General features: G+C 38.5%; 1 protein-coding gene across 3 annotated transcripts in view; it reads right to left on the bottom strand.

The window, feature by feature from the left end:
• Positions 1 to 494: 494 nt before the first annotated feature.
• Positions 495 to 20,150, bottom strand: part of EPHA3 (EPH receptor A3) — a 512,923-nt gene continuing 493,267 nt past the window's right edge. For all 3 annotated transcript variants that reach the window (XM_077480166.1, XM_077480165.1, XM_077480167.1), the window contains 2 exons: positions 13,315 to 13,470; positions 495 to 6,119 (listed from right to left, as the gene is read on the bottom strand). In XM_077480166.1, coding sequence (XP_077336292.1) covers positions 6,014 to 6,119; positions 13,315 to 13,470 — 262 coding nt within the window. In that variant the 3' untranslated portion in view covers positions 495 to 6,013. The remainder of the gene's footprint in view (positions 6,120 to 13,314; positions 13,471 to 20,150) is intronic.

Below are 20,150 nucleotides of genomic sequence, written 5' to 3'. Positions count from 1 at the left end.
AAAGTTAGGGAAAATCAAATATTTTGACTTGCCACCAGAACAGGAATAGAGTGGACATCTTCCAATGAGGATGTTTGCTCTGGTTTCAAGTGTTTAAGAGGGGATTGTGTCCATGGGGGAAAAAAAAATATTTTTAGGTCCACAAATGGCAGAAGAAAAACCCTCAAAAACAAGTTGCATTTGGTATACTTTAATCAATTTCTGGTGATTGCAACTGCCATATTTGTATCCTGACAGGTTTATTGGTCAGTTATTAAAATTTAATTTTACCTATGTTTATTCCAGAATTGATGGGATCTTAGATTTGAGATTTTTAAAATTCAATATGACACACTTTGAGTTCTGATTTAGCTGGATCCGACCCAGGCACAGCCCAGCACAGCTATGTGCTTTACAGCCATCACAAGGCATTAAAAGAAAAAAATGGATCAAAGTCAAATCATCAATAAATATTTAAAACTGAAACAAAGAAATAAATATGCAGAGATCCAAGGTGTATTAGAATTCAGTATCTTTATAGAAAAAAAAACTATAAAAGATGGGGGCTCTTTAGGAATGTATCATTCCCTGGTATTTCTAAAGAATGTTGAAAAAATGCACAATAACAGCTGGTACAAAAGCAAGCTATGATTTACTTATACAACTGAGGCAGCTTGATAAATGTCCACAGTGACATCACATATATTGCTTAATACATATGTAAACTCATTGGCTGGACAGTCATAATAATATTGTTATTATTAACAATTGAAAATCGTCTTTTTTCTTTTGTAATTAGAAAAATATGCAACAAATTTAAACAATAACTTGTCTCAGGTGTTTAAAATTAACTTGTGCCCAGACTATGCACACTAAAGTATTTACAGCAGTTAAAGCACTTTAAAACAAGCCTACATTTATCCCTTTATCTTTAACCACTTAAAGACTGAGCCTCTTGTTGTTTACAAGTTCAAATAATTTTTTATTTTTTTTGCTAGAAAATTACTTAGAACCCCTAAACCTTATATATATTTTTTTCTAACACCGCAGAGAATAAAATGGTTGTCATTGCAATACTTTCTGTCACACCGTTCGCTTCTGCGCACAAGCTCGTCGGGACAGGGGCACTTTAAAAAAAAAAATCGTATTAATTTTACTTTAAATTTTTTGTTTTGACACAGTTTAAAAAAATTGGGGTTACTTTTATTCCTATTACAAGGAATGTAAACATCCCTTGTAATAGAAAAAAAGCATGACAAGACTTCTTAAACATGAGATCTGGGGTCAAAAAGACCTCAGATCTTATATTTACACAAAAATACAATAAATAAATAAAATGTTTCTCCTTTAAGAGCTATGGGCGGAAGTGATGTTTGATGTTGCTTCTGCCCTCCCATGTCATGGAGCTGAGCAGGGGCCATCTTCCCCTCAGTCGGCTGCCAAGCACCCACGGGAGAGGCCGCAATCGTCTCTGCCACTACTAGCCGGTCCGGTAAGCGGTGGAGATGACCGGAGTACGACGGGAGGGGGGTGGGCACCTCTCCCACCACCGATAAAAGTGATCTTGCGGTGAAGACCACTTTCATCTCAAAGAGAAACGCACGCCATTCCTGAAAATATCAGGGTTATGGCAGCTAGCTGCTGCCATAACCCTGATATTTTGCGTCAAAGTACCAACGTACGGGTATGGCGATTTGTGTTAAGTGGTTAAGCATTGTGAAGAAATAATTTTTTAAAGCTTCAAAGTTTCCATCCTGTCCTGCTCTAATTTAAGAGGGAACTGCCCATGGACCCCCTGCTGAACAAACCATACATCGCCCATACAAAAGGAGTCTTATGCTGGCCATACACTATACGAAAAAATGGCCGAAAATTCGGTCATTTAGACTGCTCGTTCGTCTTTCGGCCAGTTAATGGGCACAAAATTGATAATCGTTTGGATGTTTTTGAGCCAAAAAAACTAAGGACAAGTTTGGAAATTTTCTGCCAAACAAACGATAAATTGAAAGATTAATTTGTTTCCCTTCCGAACTGTCTGCACTAGATAAAAAAACTAACAAAACATGTATATATTTATGTCTACTGAACGATTTATCGTTCATTATATGATGGCACCATCGTTTGCGCTCACTGCCGAACGTTCATTTTTCGAAAATGGGTTCGGACGATTTTTCGTATAGTGTATGGCCAACATTAGAGCCAGAATGAAACCAAATTTGAATTCCTTGTTTGACATTTGAAGAGCTTTGAGAAAGAATTACTTAACATTAATAGCAGTTAGAGAAGCCAGGGATGGCTTGGTTAAAAGCTCTCGTGCTGCTTGTTAAGAATGTGTAAATGATTTAATGTCCATAGTTTGGGCACAGGCTCACTCTACCTGTATTATTTTACAAACATATATTACCTTGTATCATTCTATTAACTGCTTTAAAGTGGAATTACGATTGCATTGAAAATGTCATAGAATAATGTCATAGAGAGATGGGAAGGCAGTTGTCAAGGTGTTCACTTTTTATAAAGGTGATTAGGTTTTCAGAAAATTCATAATTTGGCCACAGACTATACTGGAAGCATCATAATGAAATTAAACTATGTAGTAAAACTAAAATGCGGTAACAAACATGTTTAAAAAAACACAAAATAAATATACATTTACAAATGATCAATAACTGCTGAAAAATATCACATTTCCTGCAAAGTGTTTATCACCATTTTAAAAAATATGTACTAAATTTTATTTTTTTCTGATATTTGGAAAGACTGAGGAAGGGTTAGAATCTTTGCCAGGTCTCCTCACGTCCTCCTGTGTCACCAGGACAGGAAGGGAAAAGGACTTCTCCAGTGGGGACAATAGTCAACAGTATGCACACTGCCATTAGAGGAAGTGGGAAGGGTTTGAACCACTGTCAGGTTTCCTTTGCTGTGTGTGTCCCCATTAAGTAGATTTGCTTACTTTGTGTTGTATCACTGGAGGAGATTTACTAAAACTGGAACACTGGGAATCTGGTGCAGCTGTGTATGGTAGCCAATCAGCTTCTAACTTCAGCTCATTCAATTAAGCTTTGACAATAAAACCTGGAAGCTGATTTGTTTCTATGAAGAGCTGCACCAGATTTTGCACACTCCAGTTTTAGGAAATAAAAACCCCTGAGACACGAAGTTCTGGGAATTCTGCTCAGCAGGGGTTGCAGACAATAGTAAAAATCTGACACAGGTTCTAGAGATTCCACACTTTATCTAAAACTAAAAATACATTTTGGATTGTGGTTCACTTTAAACACACAATGTGAGAAACAGTGAAAGCAAGTTTAAAGTCAACCTGTCATTTATAAAAGAATAGGTTAATTTTAAAGGATATGAATGTTTACTTTATATACACACACTGTTAGGTCTAAAGCACATTTTAAACTTTACTTTAGGAGTTTATAATATAAAAAATACACTATGACATTCCTTACTAGAAGAACGATTTGCAGTGTCTAATTCCTGCCCTATGTGTTCTACCTTAGAAGTAGGTAACAATATTCAGAATTATTCCGAGCAAATTTTATTTATTTCTTCTAAAATACATTTTTTTAGAATTTATTTTTAGAATTTAAAACATGGAGAGCCTCTTCTTCTCTCTTTTGATCATGTGTACTCTTAGAGCCCATTCACACCAGATGCTGTGGGGCTGCACTGGCAGCACGAACGCATATTCAAGGCTAAATGCCTTGTTTTCAATAATTTTTCCATCCTTGTATTGATTCAGTACTTTTTTTTGACTGCAGAAATTTGTGACATGAACCACTGTATTGCAAAGCCACCCCAGTGCATAGAACTGTATTAAAATGTTAATAATGACAGTTCTATCAAAAAAAAGGAAACAGTGTGATACCCTGGGTTTGGCCAATCAGAACTGCATAACATAGTGCACACAGCTGCTGTGCAATCAGTGCGGTTCACTAGTGTGAATGGGCTCTTAAAGTAAAATTCTGTAACTGCAGTTCTACCATTTTGAGCTGGTCAGAATTCATTTTTTTTAGCCTTAAAGATGTTTCTGGGGTGGAATAGTCCTGTGTACCTGAACTTTGCAGTTATACGTATCAGAGACATCTAGGAATGTGCTCAGCTTACATTCTTAACGTTCTTCTTTAGCAGAACATATACCAATAAACATAATAAGCGAAAGTCTGACATATATTTTCTATGTTTTGTGTAGAGGAGTGTATTATAAAATATGATACCTAACCTGAGCTTACCCCAACTAATCTCCTAAAATGCATACTTTTCTCAAAATCACAGGTGTGGTCCCCTGTTTTGTTTTCATCTTGAACTGAAAATCTTCCGTGCCCAAGCTGCATCTGCACAGCAGCTCCCCATAGACTTCTATGAGGACTTGTCCTAAAATTTATGTCATCAACGTCAATGAAAAGCCACTTTGCAGGTGTATTCAGCACATTTTTGGGTTGAGACGTGCTGGAGACCACAGCTACTGTTTTGGATGGGGAAGCGAAGGGTAGTTTGGGTTATGAAAGAGGGAAAAAGAGGGGGAAATGGGCACTTTGTTTTATAATGCACTAGTCCTTAAAAGGAAATATGTCCTGAAAAAAAATAGAGGCTGCAATTGCTGACCTCTTACCCTGAAAATGCCAACTGCCTTGCTGTCATGCTGATCCTGTTTCTGCCTTGCGGATCCAGAAAAAAGTAGGGAAGGCCTTCTGACTTTAACTGACCCACAAGCTTGTACCAGGGCAAAGTACCAAAGGCAGAGGGTTAACAGAGCAGCCAGGTACCAGAAGCTAAGCAAAGGCAGCCATTGCACTTCTGTGTTGTAATTCAAGCATTTACTGCAATAAAGTGCCTTTCATTGAAATCTATTCTTTTGATTTTAATAGGCAATAGTAATATAATCATTTAAGGGTAGATTTACAAAGATATATTGCGTGAAGCATCTGTTTTATTTTTAATTATTACCTTTAGCAATTTTTGGTAATTTATCATTTGCATTTTTTGATGTTTTGACGTACTGAAAGTTGTAAGAAGAGGATTAGACATTATGAGGTGTTTATAATACTACAACCTTCATTGGTTTATTCCAGTTCTCATAAAATATCTAGAAATCTAGAGAATCTACGTGAAGCATCTACGTAACCAACTTAGACCAAAAAAGTAAGAACTTGCCTTGTAGAAATAAGTAAGTTTTCCAGGTCTAAAGCTCAGAATTCTGTATTGACCCCAAACTTTTTATCTGGGTGAATCACATCATTTTCTAGTTCATTCTAGAGCCCTACAGTATCATGTTACTTAAACCACATATTCTCTGTCATTTAGGATGGAATCTGCCTACAATGTAATTCCTGTTTGTGAAGTTGGGTAGGATCTGAATCTCCCTGAGTGTTTAATTCTATCTATATTCCCACTAGGAAGAGCTCCGGCAATCCCCAGTGGCCCTGTAATGAGCAAAGCTTAGCTTCTCAGCTTGGGCTGGATTGTCCATAACAACATACAGAAAATTCAGCATAAGACACTGGCCTGTCATAGCTCTGTTAATGATGGAAATTCCTCCAGGAGAGTCCCGGGAACCCTGCAACAACTAACCATACTTAACTCTACCCCAAATGTAAAAATCCATTTTAAGTGGATCTCCTAATTCATTTTATATTAACTATTCTATTCTCTTGATGACAGGTTAACTTTAGGGTTGCTAAAACTCATTGCAAACCAGACTCCATAAAACAACGTATATCTTTATAGTGTATTGCAAATCTTGTCTTGACTTTAGCTCCTGGTCGACCCTGTGATCTTCTTCTTGTTTCATTGATGTCTGCTACTTTGACAGCCTAATAGTGGTACATTTTTCTTTAGTGACCGGAAATGCAGCCTTCCTGACAGAGAAATAGAAGAGTTTTCACTCCGATTTTAAGGCATGTTTACTCCAAAGTAAGAGCATGTGAGGTTTACATTAAGTTCAAGCTCCCCACAGCGCGCTCTCAGTTTTTAGATTAAATTGCACCATCAGTTTGAATTGTAGCTTCCTGTACTTTATTATGTTTTACACATTAACAGGTCCGTTCCTTATATGCAGTTCTTGAGGTTTGACTGCGCCCATCATTTGTTTTCGAGGGCCAATGATTGTGACTCCGACTGTCTTCATATCACTAAATTAGGAAGAAAAAATAAACATGGTCAATTAATATATTTTCAGCATTTAATCATGTACACTGATTGTCTTCCATGAACTTGCAAAGAGAGATCTTCAAAAATCTGTAGTCTGTAGACTGTACTCCAGCTAGAAATGCTTTAGTTTTGGATATAGTGGGGGAGCTTCAGAGTCTCCGCCAGTTTTTTGAGGTCTATGACCAAAAGGGAGTTTTTCTCACTTTTTATACATGTAAAATCAAAAGAGGAATTTAAGGGCAAAATAATATTTTTCAATATACATCTCCTGCTGGTGGTACTGCATCTTAAAATTAGCCTTGAATGTGTTTCTGGTTGTCATTATTCAGTGTCTACTTGTAGCATAGTTCCCTCTAAACCATTATCACCTATCACCAACACCATACATGCAAAATATCACAATAGCAATATGCTATATGCCACAATGCTGCCTTGAGGTAAGAACCCTATAAGGTCTAAAACATTGGCTGTATTTTCTCATGATATCTCATAATATCTTCTCATGATGTTGCATAATGTCATGATATCTTTCACTATAAAGAATTTAAAAGAAAAACATTCTTGAGGGCTGATGACTTTCTGCAATTTCAAAAGGGTTCTAACTCCTCACCACTCTGTCCACAAACTTCAGATACACTTGAAAGTGGACCTAAGGCTAGGTTCACATCTGTCCGGGTGTGGGAATACATACATATCTCATGCATTCCTGCACCTGCATAAAGCAGCATGCAGATCACGCTGCTTTTAACTTCTCTGGCAGTATAATTATGTCAGATTTTTGATGCTGAAAGCAGTACTTTGTTTTGTATGGAAATTTGGTGCTTTATATTGTAGGCCTGTAATTCTTAGGAGTAACTCACTTAAATCTGTCCAAACAAGAGTCTAGTAAAAATCCCAGGTATGATAACGTTTGAAACCCAAAATAATAAATTATAATATAATAAATAACTATAAATATTTATAACAAATAATAATGTAACAATAATAAAATGTATTCAATAATGTAATCAAATCAAAAAACACTGACATTTTCTCAGTTGCAAAATTGTAGCAGTCGCTACTTTCTGTGTTTGATGACGAATTTCCCCACTAATCACTATCGCTCAATTCTGCATGTGATTCTAATTTACTATCGCTGTTTTCTAGCTGGTCTAAAACTGCTTTTGATGTAAAGGGACACGTTTTGGTTGCTATGGACATTCTCAATTTTCCATGCAGAAAGAACAGTATATATAATATAAAGCTGCAGGCAGGGCACTGGACAAAGCATTGGGGACAAAAGGGATGTGAAATAATGTGATACAGTAAAGTAATCTATAAGTTTACAGTGTACGGTATGTGTTATATGTTTTTCATTTTTTGAATTTGGTGCTCACAGGGAACAGAGCCCGGCACTCTGATAGGTACCGGGACCTTTTTCCTGCAGAAAATGCTGCTGTGCCCATGCAAACACAGCATGCAGAACTACTTAAATGTGAACCTTAATCTGTAAAAGAAGCTTAGTGCCTTCTCCTTGGTTTCCTCACAAAAATATCAATAAAAAAAATAAAAAACAAACAATCATTATATTAGACAACTGTGTACCTAAAAGGCCAATCACCAAGCATTAGACCCCTTTCACACTGGGGTGCTTTGCAAGCGCTACATCGCTAAAAATAGTGCCTGCAAAATTCCCTGAAAGAGCCGCTCCTCACACTCCAGTGTGAAAGCCTGAGGACTTTCACACTGGAGAGGTGCCCTGACAAGACGGTAGAAAAATTCCTGCTAGCTGCATCTTTGGAGCAGTGAAGGAGCAGTGTGTATACCGCTTCTTCACCGCTCCTGCCCATTGAAATGAATGGGGCAGCACGTCTATAGCGCCGGCAAAGCGCTGCTGCAGCAGTGCTGTGCGGTGGTTTTAACCCTTTTTCGGCCGCTAGCAGGGAGGTAAAACCGCCCCGTCGAATACCGTTGCTAAAACCATTGTAAAGCGGCGCTAAAAATAGCACCGTTTTACCGCCGGGGCCCACACCGGCCCAGTGTGAAAGGGGCCTTAGTGCTATCATGTTAGAGGACAGGGAGGGGGAGGTAGGTCAGATGTTCTGCCATACCTGGAAATCCCAGATATTTTTATTTGTTCCCAGAAGAGCGAAGATATGTTAAGTATAAATTGCTGGTATAATTTTATTGTTTTTACTAAAGATTCTTATTGCAATAATTATGCAAAATATGTACTTATTATAAATACACTACAACTTTATAAATTCTAGTCTCAAAATTGAAGGAACTGGAAAATTGATGAAATTATCGCAGACTCCAACTTAAAAGAATATGTTTATAAACCTAAAGTAAGCTTAAATGAAGAAAATGAATACAAGTAACTGTTGGGGTGGTTCCCTTCAATAAGCAGTGTGCAGTGGATACAGGTTTCTTTCCTCTATTGTACAGATTCTAAAAGGAGAGCCATATACAAAGTTTAATAAAGCCATTTTGTGTTTAAAGAAAGCATACTAATTACAAGAGACATGTGTAATTCCCACAAAGTACAATACATCAGCACAGCTTTCCTAAACATTAAGCAAGTCCAAGGAACAATACATCTATTCTAACTGATAGAAAATAAAATGTCATCTCAGGAAAGCCTCGCAATCCCTCATCAATGCCGGGCATGTTCAGAGAGATGGCTGTTTAATGGGATGCTCATTTAGACAGGAAGAGTTTTACATAGTAATTTACTTAAAAACTCATCAGGTAATTATGCTCATTAGTAGTCCAACAGAATGTAATTTTTTCATTAGCTCTGGAGATCTCTGTGGTACAGTTCAATGCTTTCATGATGGAATTTACTAAGCTGCTGATAGAACTACTTTCTGTAACACATTCCTTGGGGGTTATTTGTGCACAGAAAACTCTAAGTGACCTATGTGGGGTTTCTTTTTTTTTCCCTGCATGTATTGTGTGAACTCTACTCCACACTTTTTATGTAGTGCCTGTACAAGGGCCTTAGGGCAATACATACTATTCCAGTCAATAATGCTTCACCGCTACAATCAGCCTCATGTATGAAAAGTGCCAGGTGACTCAGACTTTTACTACACAGGGTTGCTGCAGACAGACACATTTTATCAATGTAAGAACTGCTTTACACCCTCACTACAACTGACCAAGGGAGATTTCCCCATTATTCCATAAGAAAATCTGTTCCTGTACTACTTTTGGTGACTTTGGGGGCGATTTGAATAGACATGTGTGCATGAGCTCGCACAGATGTCTGTCAACTCACCCCCAAAGTCGGACTGCATTGTTGGTTTGAAATCGTGCGAGTTCAGCTGAACCCACAGCAGTGTAAACCCGGTCTAAAGCCTAGAAGCTGATTGCTTACTATGCACAGCTGCACCAGATTCTATGTGCACCAGTTTTAGTAAATCTCCCCCATTGGGTCTGATTTCCCAAAGACGTTGAGAATGTTCACTCAAGAGCGAAGATTAGCTTCAATTTTTCCAACCGTGTGCCAATGAAATATATTAACAGGCCTTTTCCTTTCACATGGCTTGAAAAATTAAGTGAAGCGTCACTCTTTTCCGTTATTAGAAGGTAACAGAGCTGTTATCAGGTGCCTACACAAGGTAGAGCATTAGGCATTATTTTATGAATGTTAAAATGGCTTTTGATAGTAGATGTTAAAGCTTATATGAGATTTTTGGGTTTATATATAGTTTGGGGTTTATTTACTAAAACTGAAGAGTGCAAAATCTGGTGCAGCTCGGCATAGAAACCAATCAGCTTCCAGGATTTTTTTCTTTTTGTCACAGAACTTAATTGAACAATCTGAAGTTAGAAGCTGATTGGCTACCATGCACAGCTGCACCAGATTCTGCACTCTCCAGTTTTAGTAAATCAACCCCTTCATCTCTTGGACTTTAAAATGTAATCAGCCATCTAATAGGTCTACAATGTAGAATCTTCATCAGTAGCACAAGATCAGACAAAAGAGGTATCCATCACATGCTGTGTTACTGGTATGCTAGTTTGTCCTCTTTACAAAAAACTTCCCAACTGCCTGCCAGAATATATAGTGGAACCATGGGCAATATGCCATTCCCACTCAACTCTAAATACACAATACATTCTGTAGGATTTAAACATTACTTTGACCAGATTTAAACCTTCAAAGTCCCAGAAAAGAGCTTGATTCTACTGCAATACTGAGTACACATTTCCAGCTCCAGCTATTCTATGGCGCACGCTTTCAAACCACACTTTCAGAACCGCTGACATTTATTCCAATATTTCTGAGTATTATAGTTTAAACTTGTCACTTGATCCTTACTCTAATTATCCTTTCTTTGCATCTGACATTGAAGTAAGTATTTTGCTTCATATTTCTGCTAGCACTCCCTCTGTCAGCTTTCAGATTTCTGAAAAACCCTTCCCTAAGGCTTCCTGGAAGACTGCTGCATAATCCTGGACAGAGATTTTGCTCATTATATATTGATAATATCCCTTTGTAACCCTGATTACTCATCACGCACAGCACATTCACATAGTTTAAGTGAATGGAAAGCTAGTTACAAGAATGGAGCATGATGGGCAATTTTCGGGGTTTTCTGCGGTGTCCACAATGTTTATTAAGCAATGTCTGGGGTGATTTTATTCCAAAGGGCCATTAAACAAAAAAAAAATAATTATATATATATATATATGTAAAATAAAATGTAGCTAAATATTTTAGCTTTGAGCTCAAGTTTGATCCTGGAAAAAGCATTTATTTCCACACATCTGGCATACTGCTTAGTATTCCATTTGAAGAACACTTTAGGCAGACTTTGATAAGCCCCCCTTTAGCCTAAAATGGCTGATAGCATGCAGTAGACCTAATTCCAGATCTTTACAGCAAATGTAAATACAGAGCCTAGTAGTATCTCTCATATTGTACAGATAGATAGTAGAGCTTTTCCATATATATTTGTAAATGGCATTGCTTTAAAGGAAACCTCTCAACATGAAGCCTGCGATTGTTGAGTTCTTCCCTTAAAATTTTTTGTTGTTTGGCTGTCATATTGGCCACCTGGATTCAAATGTTTGCGTTGCACATGAATTCAGAGGACCTGACTTCTGAAATTACTGAAGCAAGTGAATGGGCATGAGAGCCAGGCAATTAAATTGCATATATAGACAAAACTGTTAAGGATGATAAAAGATGAATAAAAACCTTGTTAAAGTGAGACTAAAGTCTTGTTTTTGTTTTGTTAAGAGGAACAAACATGGTATACTTACCTGCTCTATGCAATGGTTTTGCAGCCCAGATCCTCCTCCTTTCAGGTCCTTTGTTGATGCTTCTCGCCCATCCCTCCTGTTGAGTGCCCCCACAGAAAGCAGCTTGCTGTGGTAGCACCTTAGCCGAGCCACAGCTCCCTGTGTCCATTCAGACAGGGAGTTGCTGCCCGGCCCCAGCCCTATTCTCTAATCATTGGCTGACTAACTTTGATTGACAGCAGTGGGAGCCAGTGGCGCCATGCTGCTGTCTCAGCCAATGAGGAGGGGAATCCCAGGCAGCCGAGACAGTTCTGCAACATCTCTGGATCTATATGGACCCCAGGTAAGTATTAGGGGGTCTGCTGTTTCCAGAAGGCTTTTTATCTTAATGCATACATGCATTAAGATAAAAAACCTTCTGCCTTTACAAGCACTTTGAGATTTCTTTATTATCTATTCCCCCCCATTAGGTTGATTCACCCTCTCTAATTGTCCTGGGGATCAATAGCATTGAGACAGAAGTCATAAGAAGCCAAAAGTGTTATAGTTGTCACCAGAACCAGAGGGAAGCATTACATTTCCATTGAGAGCATCTATTTCAATTTATTTTGTAGAGATTTCCTCTTACTTTGTGTTGCATTTTGGGGACATGTCATGTAATTAAATCTCCCTAATGAGACACAGAGATCATAAAATAAACTGAAATGGGTTTTAACTCTTCACTACTCTATCCTAAACTGAAAGAAAACATTTTGGCTATGTACACACTTTAACATTTGTATAAGAAAAAAAAATGGTAGCCTCAATATTTCCCTTAATGATAGGTTTATTTTAAAATAAATGATTCATGAAAAGAAGGGTTTGCCATTTTTTTCCTTCTAGATGCAATCTTATGACACTGGGAATTGACCTCTCACCCTACAATGAAGGAGAGGGCTGTCTAACTGAGGGTGTAGAAGAACTCATGGTTCAACATTATGAAAAGTATTCCAGTTATATTGCTACATAGACTGACTGGACTGTTCTCTAGGGCATGGGTGCTCAACCTGTGGCCCTCCAGCGGTTGCAGAACTACAAGTCCCATGAGGCATTGCAAGCTACTGACAGTTACAAACATGACTCCCAAAGGCAGAGGCATGATGGGACTTGTAGTTTTGCAACAGCTGGAGGGCCACAGGTTGAACACCCATGCTTTAGGGTATCCCACACTTCAGAACAATACACCATGAGTTTTAACCATTCCCAGACAGTTGGGATGCACCGAGCCCTATTCTCCATCGTTTTCCACTTTTTGATTACTACTGCCTCCCTGCCCTTTTCTTCTGCCCAGTTACTGAAGATCCAATAGCTACTTGTGCCTTTCCCACTAGTTGCTGAGGGTTACCTTCAACAAGCCTAAAGTGTTGCATGTCCTCAATGAATTCCTTGCATGAAGGTAAACATTGTTAAACATTGTTTAGGCATCAATATCCCCCACTCCTCTTTTACATACATGAGCCAGCACTGTGCACATCTGCAGCTTTTCTCTCTCTTCACTTCCGGGTCTCACTGGCTTTGCTGGGCACCATGAGCCATTGGCTTCTGCTTCTGTCAATGAAAGCCAGCGATGAGGGAGCAGACTGTGTCAATGGATGCAGCAGTGGGGCTTGGGAGCGAGCAAGCACAAGCTCCCCTATGGAAAGCAGCTTCTTAAGGGGACACTGGACATAGAGGAGGAACCAGGAGCACTAACAAGGGACCCGGAAAGAGGATGCTCGGGGCCTCTCTGTGCAATTCTATTGCACAGAGCAGGTAATATGACATGTTTTTTTTTTTTTTAAATGAATCACTTTTACAACCACTTCAAGCTGAAATTATACAGTTCTATTGTAAGATGGCTTCCACTGTGCACGATTGCAAGCATTGATGATTCCAAACAAAATATAAACAATATTGACTTACTCTAAGGAAATTTTTGCAATTGTTTCGCAGGAGCTGTAACAAACTCCTGATAAAATGTCCTTGCACTGTCCGGTCTGCATACCATCGAGCCAGTCTCCTGCGGGTCGGTATGTGGGAAAGTCAACATTGTTTTGATCTAATAGTAGATTTGATGGCCTGAAAAAAGAAAGCATGTTATATCACATTAACAATATTGAAACTGAAAATGAAAACAGTGGTTTTACTAGCAGGAAAAAACTTACAATGGCCTAAATAATGGCGCCATGAATTAAAGGGCAACTCCACATTTTCAGTTGCTGCATAGACAATTTATTTTAGTGAAAAAAAAAAAAAAAATTAAATAGTTTTTATTTGTTCTCCATTTTCAAGCTTCTCCTCTTACTACAACACTGGCTGATCAGATATAGTGAAGTTACACTTTAAATGTAGCTGTAAACCTGAAATCAGAATCTTAGCACCTTCACATTCTTTATTACAGGATGTGTGCTTATTTTATCTTTTTGGAAATGTTGCCAGGGCTAATCATAGGCATTAGATGTCCTTCCGATGTTTGCAAGTGAACTGCGCCACAGCCTCTCTCATACTGTATTTCAGGGTACAATGGGCTATCAATTATGAAATTCCAACACAGTCAACTGGCTTTTATTTTATGCAGGTCCTACCTCATAGAATACAAAGGGGTTGATTTACAAAAAGGCATATACAGTGCCTTGAAAAATTATTCATACGCCTTGAAATTTTCCACATTTTGTCATGTTACTACCAAAAACATAAATTTATTTTATTGGGATTTTATGTGATAGACCAACCCAAAGTGGCACATAATTGTGAAGTAGAAGGAAAATGATAAATGTTTTTCAATTGTTTATTACAAATAAATATCTGAAAAATTCTGGCGTGCATTTGTATTCAACCCACTTTACTCTGATACCCATAACTAAAATCTAGTTGAACCAATTGCCTTCAGAATTTGCCTAGTTAGTAAATAGAGTCCACCTGTGCCTGTGTGTAATTTAATCTCAGTATAAATGCAAGTGTTCTGTGAAGCCTTCAGAGGTATGTTAGAGAACCTTAGTGAACAAACACCATCATGAAGGCCAAGGAACACACCAGACGGGTCAGGGATACAGTTGTGGAGAAATGTAAAGCAGGTTAGGTTATTTAAAAAAATCGCAAGCTTTGAACATCTCACAGAGCACTGTTCAATCCATCATCTGAAAATGGAAAGAGTTAAGCACAACTGCAAGCCTACCAAGACATGGCCGTTCACCTAAATTGACAGGCCGGGCAAGGAGAGCATTAATAAGAGAAGCAGTAAAGACACGGTAACTCTGGAGAAGCTGCAGAGATCCACAGCTCAGGTGGAAGAATCTGTCCACAGGACAACTATTAGTTATTCACTCCACAAATCTGGCCTTTATGGAAGAGTGGGAAGAAGAAAGGCATTGTTGAAGAATCTCATAAGAAGTCCCATTTGCAGTTTGCGGGAAGCCATGTAAAGGACACAGCAAACATGTGGAAGAAGGTGCTGTGGTCAGATGAGACCAAAATTAAACTTTTTGACATAAAAGCAAAACGATATGTGTGGTGGAAAACTAACACTGCACATAACCCTGAAGACGCCATTTCCACCGTGAAACATGGTGGTGGCAGCATTATGTTGTGGGGATGCTTTTTTTCAGCAGGCACAGGGAAGCTGGCCAGAGTTGATGGGACAATGGATGGAGCCAAATATAGGGCATCTTAGACAAAAACCTGTTATGCTGCGTACACACGATCGGAATTCTCATCGGAAGAAGCTCTGATGGTTTTCCTTATGGAATTCCACTCAAGCTGTCTTGCCTACACACGGTCACATCAAATTCCGATTGTTTAGAATGCGGTGACGTACAACACGTACGACGGGACTAGAAAAAGGAAGTTCAATAACCAATAGCTTCTGTCTCGTAGTTGAATCTGGGAATGCGTGATTTTTGGCGTGTCGGAATTGCATACACACGATTGGAATTTCCGATAGAAAGTTTTTCCATCGGGAAAATTGACAATATGCTATAGATTTTTGGCTGACGGAAATTTGGGCAGCTAAATTCCGATGGAGCATATACACGGTCGCATTTTCCAATGAAAAGCTCTCATCTGTCTTTTCTGGATGGAATTCCAATCGTGTGTATGCGGTATTATTCTGCAAAAGACTTGAGACTGGGGCAGAGGTTCACCTGCCAGGCCAACGACCTTAAACATACAGCCAGAGCTACAATGGAATGGTTTGGATCAAAGCATATTCATGTGTTAGAATGGCAAAATCAAAGTCCAGACCTAAATCCAATTGTGAATCTGTGGGAAGACTTGAAAATTGCTGTTCACAGATGCTCTCCATTAAATCTGACAGAGATTGAGCTATTGTGCAAAGAAGAATAGGCAAAAATGTCACTCTCTAGATGTGCAAAGCTGGTAGAGACATTCACAAAAATACTTGCAGTTGTAATTCCAGCGAAAGGTGGTTCTACAAAGTACTGAATCAGGGGGTCCGAATACAAATGCACGCAACACTTTTCAGATATTTATTTGTAAAAAAATTGAAAATAATTTATCATTTTCCTTCCACTTCACAATTATGTGCCACTCTGTGTTGGTCTATCACATACAATACCAATAAAATACATTTACATGACAAAATGTAGAAAATTTAAAGGGGGTATGAATACTTTTTCAATGCACTGTAGACTGTGCACTTTACAAAGTACAGTTACTCCAGAGCTTAATAAATTAAGTAAACCTTCACTTTGCAAACAATACCCAATCATGTGCAAGGAAAAAAAAAACAGCATTATTGCTTGCACATGATTGGATGAGGAAAGTCAGCAGTGTTGGAGCAACTGCTCTTGCAGAGTGGAACTGCACTTTGCAAATCGCACAGTCTATTTGCCTATAATAAATAAACCCCAAAGTGTCATTTATCCCATCCATAAATAAATCCATCAATCCAATCCATGCGCACAGTTAGCTTCAAGAACGGAGTGGAAGGAGTAAAAGCATTGCATGAAAACTGTTGCCATAAATTACCTAAAAAATGCAAGAAGTACTCCCAACTTCAAGTTACTTATGACAATTACTTATGACAATTGGGCCATTTCTGATGAAGCCGGTTGTTTTGGAAGCAGGACTGTTCTTTCCACCCTCTCTGGAGAAACCATCATGCATGCCCCTCTCTCACAATAAACCTTTGCTCCACCTTCCCCCAAACCTTGCTTTTGGTCAGGCCACCCATTATATTTAAGGTTCAACATACCTGGAAGACTGAAGGTCAAGATATGCACATAGGTTCAGCTGCCTAGATCAAATGGTCTTACTATTCTTTATGACAACCAATTTTCATATGCCTCTTTCTGATATATGCTCGGTTGAACTGCCTACGTTTTATACAGGTTTACTTTAATAACACATACATCTGTATGTATAATTTTAGATGGAATTACCCTTTGCCATTAAGGATCTTACATTCATACCTTATTTACAGCACTTTAAAAGTACCAGGCAGTTCTTGCATCATTACCCCAATTTCATGAAGACAATACTATTCTTAACGGATTCTATCTATTTATTCTGAAGGCAAGGTGTGACGCAATGATGACAATGTTATTATATGGGCTTTTAAACACTGAAAAAAGTAAAATGGTCCATTCGAGATTGCTTAAGAATCTCACTTCTGTGCACAACATTTAAATGAGTCAATGATGGAGATGGATCTAGGTGTTCTGGTAGATTTAAATTGAAATTTAAATTGGGACGTAAAGTGTTTGTCACCCCAACACTTCATATTCCTGATCTGTGCCTGCTGTACCATATACTTGTATGAGAAAGTATCTTGTTATCTTTGTATTGCTTCCTTTATGTGAAATCCTCGACATTACTTAATACTGACCGCACTAATGCCCTGTACACACGGTTGGACATTCCGACCACACTAATACTGACCGCACTAATTCCGACCACACTTGGACATTCTGACCACACTTAATACTGACCGGACTAATGCCCTGTACACACGGTTGGACATTCCGACCACAAAATCCGTCTGATCCTGCCTTCAAATTTTTTCCATCAGAATTTCCAATAGAGCCCACACACGATCGGATTTTCCGACAATATAATCCGAACAGACCTTTCTGACCGTGTGTACAGGGCATAAGGCCCCTTTCACACTGGGGCGCCTGAGGGCTTTAAAACTGGAGTGGTGCGCTTGCAGGACATTAAAAAAGCTCCTGCAAGCAGCATCTTTGGAGTGGTGAAGGGGCGGTTTATACACTGCTCCTTTACCGCTCCTGCCCATTGAAATCAATGGGGCAGTGCGGCTATACCTGGGTGGTTTTAACACTTTTTCGGCCACTAGCAGGGGTTAAAACTGCCCTACTAGCGGCTGAATAGCGCCACTAAAATGACAGTAAAGCGGTGCTAAAAATAACGCCATTTTACTGCTGACGCCGTTCCCGCCCCAGTCTGAAAGGGGCCTAAGCAGGAGAGTGCACCGTGGTCAGTTCTCTAGCTATATTGGGAACTTAGTATACTCTTATCTAATGATCAGACTTGTCCTTACATGCCCTTGCTGCAAAGCCATTCACTGGCAAGTTTAAACTGAATGGGTTGTTTTATAAGGAAACTATTTACAATCGCTTTAAAGCATATAGGAGCTGAGACAGGCATCTTGGGTGCACTCAGTTGAGCTAAATAATCTATCAGCATATCTTTAAATGTTGGAGGAAACAGGAATACTTGGAGGAAACCCATGAAAACACAGAGAGAAAATACAAACTCCATGCAGGTCAGGATTCATATTGAGCACCCTAGTGCTGCAAGGCAGTGCTAACCAAGCACATAGATCAAGGACATAATAACAAAATGCAGTGCCAAGACATGACTTCTGGAGCAACCAAGATATGTTCGTGTGATAAAAGAGGTATAGAATCTAGAGAAAGAGACATAATCTTGCCATGTAGAATGCATTAGTAAGACCTCATCCTAAATATGTAGTTCTGGGCACCAAAGAATGTTGTGGAACTGGAAAAATAAAAGTGTAGCTGAATGAATTAGAGGTATGTAGGACCTCAGTTATGAAGAAATGTAGCTGAATTTATAAACCCTTACCCTAACTCCTAATAGACAATATCAATAAGTAGATTTTCTCTGTTGCTTTATAATTTTATATGGCACAATAGCAGCAATTCATATAAAACAACCCTTTTATTTATCTTTTAAAAACTGCTATAAGCATGCGTTAAAATACTAAAATAGACATATGGGGGCCCTTGCAAATATTAGTGAAAGGTCTATAATATACAAACAGTTACAAACATCATATGCATGCATTGGTAAAACCTATTGGACGATCTAATGTGCATGCAGCTGTCTTTCATACTATATGCTTCTTTCTGGAATGCCTTTTTGCAGGCATTAACCATTTCTGTACATTAGTCATTTGATACAGGTGCCGGTGTCTTGTCAAATAACGTCCTCCATTGGATAGTGTCCGCTGCGTACTGCGCATGCGCAGTACACAGCAACACAGATTCCGAAAATTGCTGAGGATGAACGGCGCCTGCGCCGTGAGTCCAGGTTCTATCCCCACTATCCAAGTGGACATAGAGTAGGAATAAAAAAGAGCCGAGCGCAGCGAGGCCGAGCCCGAAGCGTGGCGAGCGAAGCTCGCCCGTGAGGGGCCCTCTAAAATTCACAACCCTATGTCCGCTTGGATGGTGGGGCTACCACCTCCACTCACGGCGCAGGCGCCGTTCAGCTTCGGAGATTTTCCGAAGCTTCGTCTGCTCCGTACTGCGCATGCGCAGTACAGAGCGGACACTATTTCATGGCCGGACACTATACGGCAGAACACCGGGTAGGTTACTATGGTTTCATTATTCTCCACTATATTTTTTAAGTTTTGTACCATTTTGTAGACTTTGACTAATATTTACTTGTGTTCCAGTATATCTGTTTTAGTATTTTTGTAATTTTGATAAACTCAAAGTGATGTTTTATATGTTTTGTTGCTGTAGTCCATTTTATACCTATAAGATACTAGTTATAATATGGTATTGACTACAGAAAGCACATTGCCCCAAGTAAAATATATATGATTCTCTGGCTTCAGGAATGGGAATAGATTTGTACTCAGGAATAAAATATGAATGCTTGGACCTTTTTTCTTTAAGCATATTTATACATTTACATTAATTTGTAAGACATTGTAAAAAAAAAAAAAAAAAAAAGTGACCAGTGCAAAGTTACTGTTTTCTGAAATATGTCTAATAAAAATCAGAGGTAAAAAAAAAATTTGACCAAACCTAAACCTGTTAAAAACAAACGTATATTTGCACAGTTAAACAGTAACTAAATAACAGTTACCCGAAAGAAGGTAATTGTAATTATAATAAATGTGTTTTGTAGATTCTAATGATAATCTGGAGAATTACACTCATTTTATAAACTCCAAATATTATTATTTATCAGGAAAAGGGCTAACCTCTTTAACGATTTTTTCTTCCTGAATGCGTTTTATGTTCTGGTAATATAACACCAAATAGCTACTGCTGTTAGCTAAAAAAAAAAGTGTATCACCTTTGGACTCATATATTTTGTTGGCAATAGGTCTATGATTCCCACGACATTTCTGAAGTATTTATGAAGTGTTGCAGTAGGAAAGAATGTGAGGTTTTACCTCAGTTTTCTATATACAGTAAATATATATATATATATATATATATATATTTTTTTTTTTTTTTAAACTGGTGTTATTGGTCTTTAATTTGCTTTATCTGAGGCACACGTCTTTGAAATAAAAG

Source organism: Lithobates pipiens, unplaced genomic scaffold, assembly GCF_037356315.1.
Source record: "Lithobates pipiens isolate NorthernLeopardFrog02 unplaced genomic scaffold, aLitPip1_a1.2 Scaffold_16, whole genome shotgun sequence".
Lineage (NCBI taxonomy): Eukaryota > Metazoa > Chordata > Amphibia > Anura > Ranidae > Lithobates > Lithobates pipiens.
Note: the sequence above shows the minus strand (reverse complement) of the source record. Positions and strands in the feature narration are given on the sequence as shown.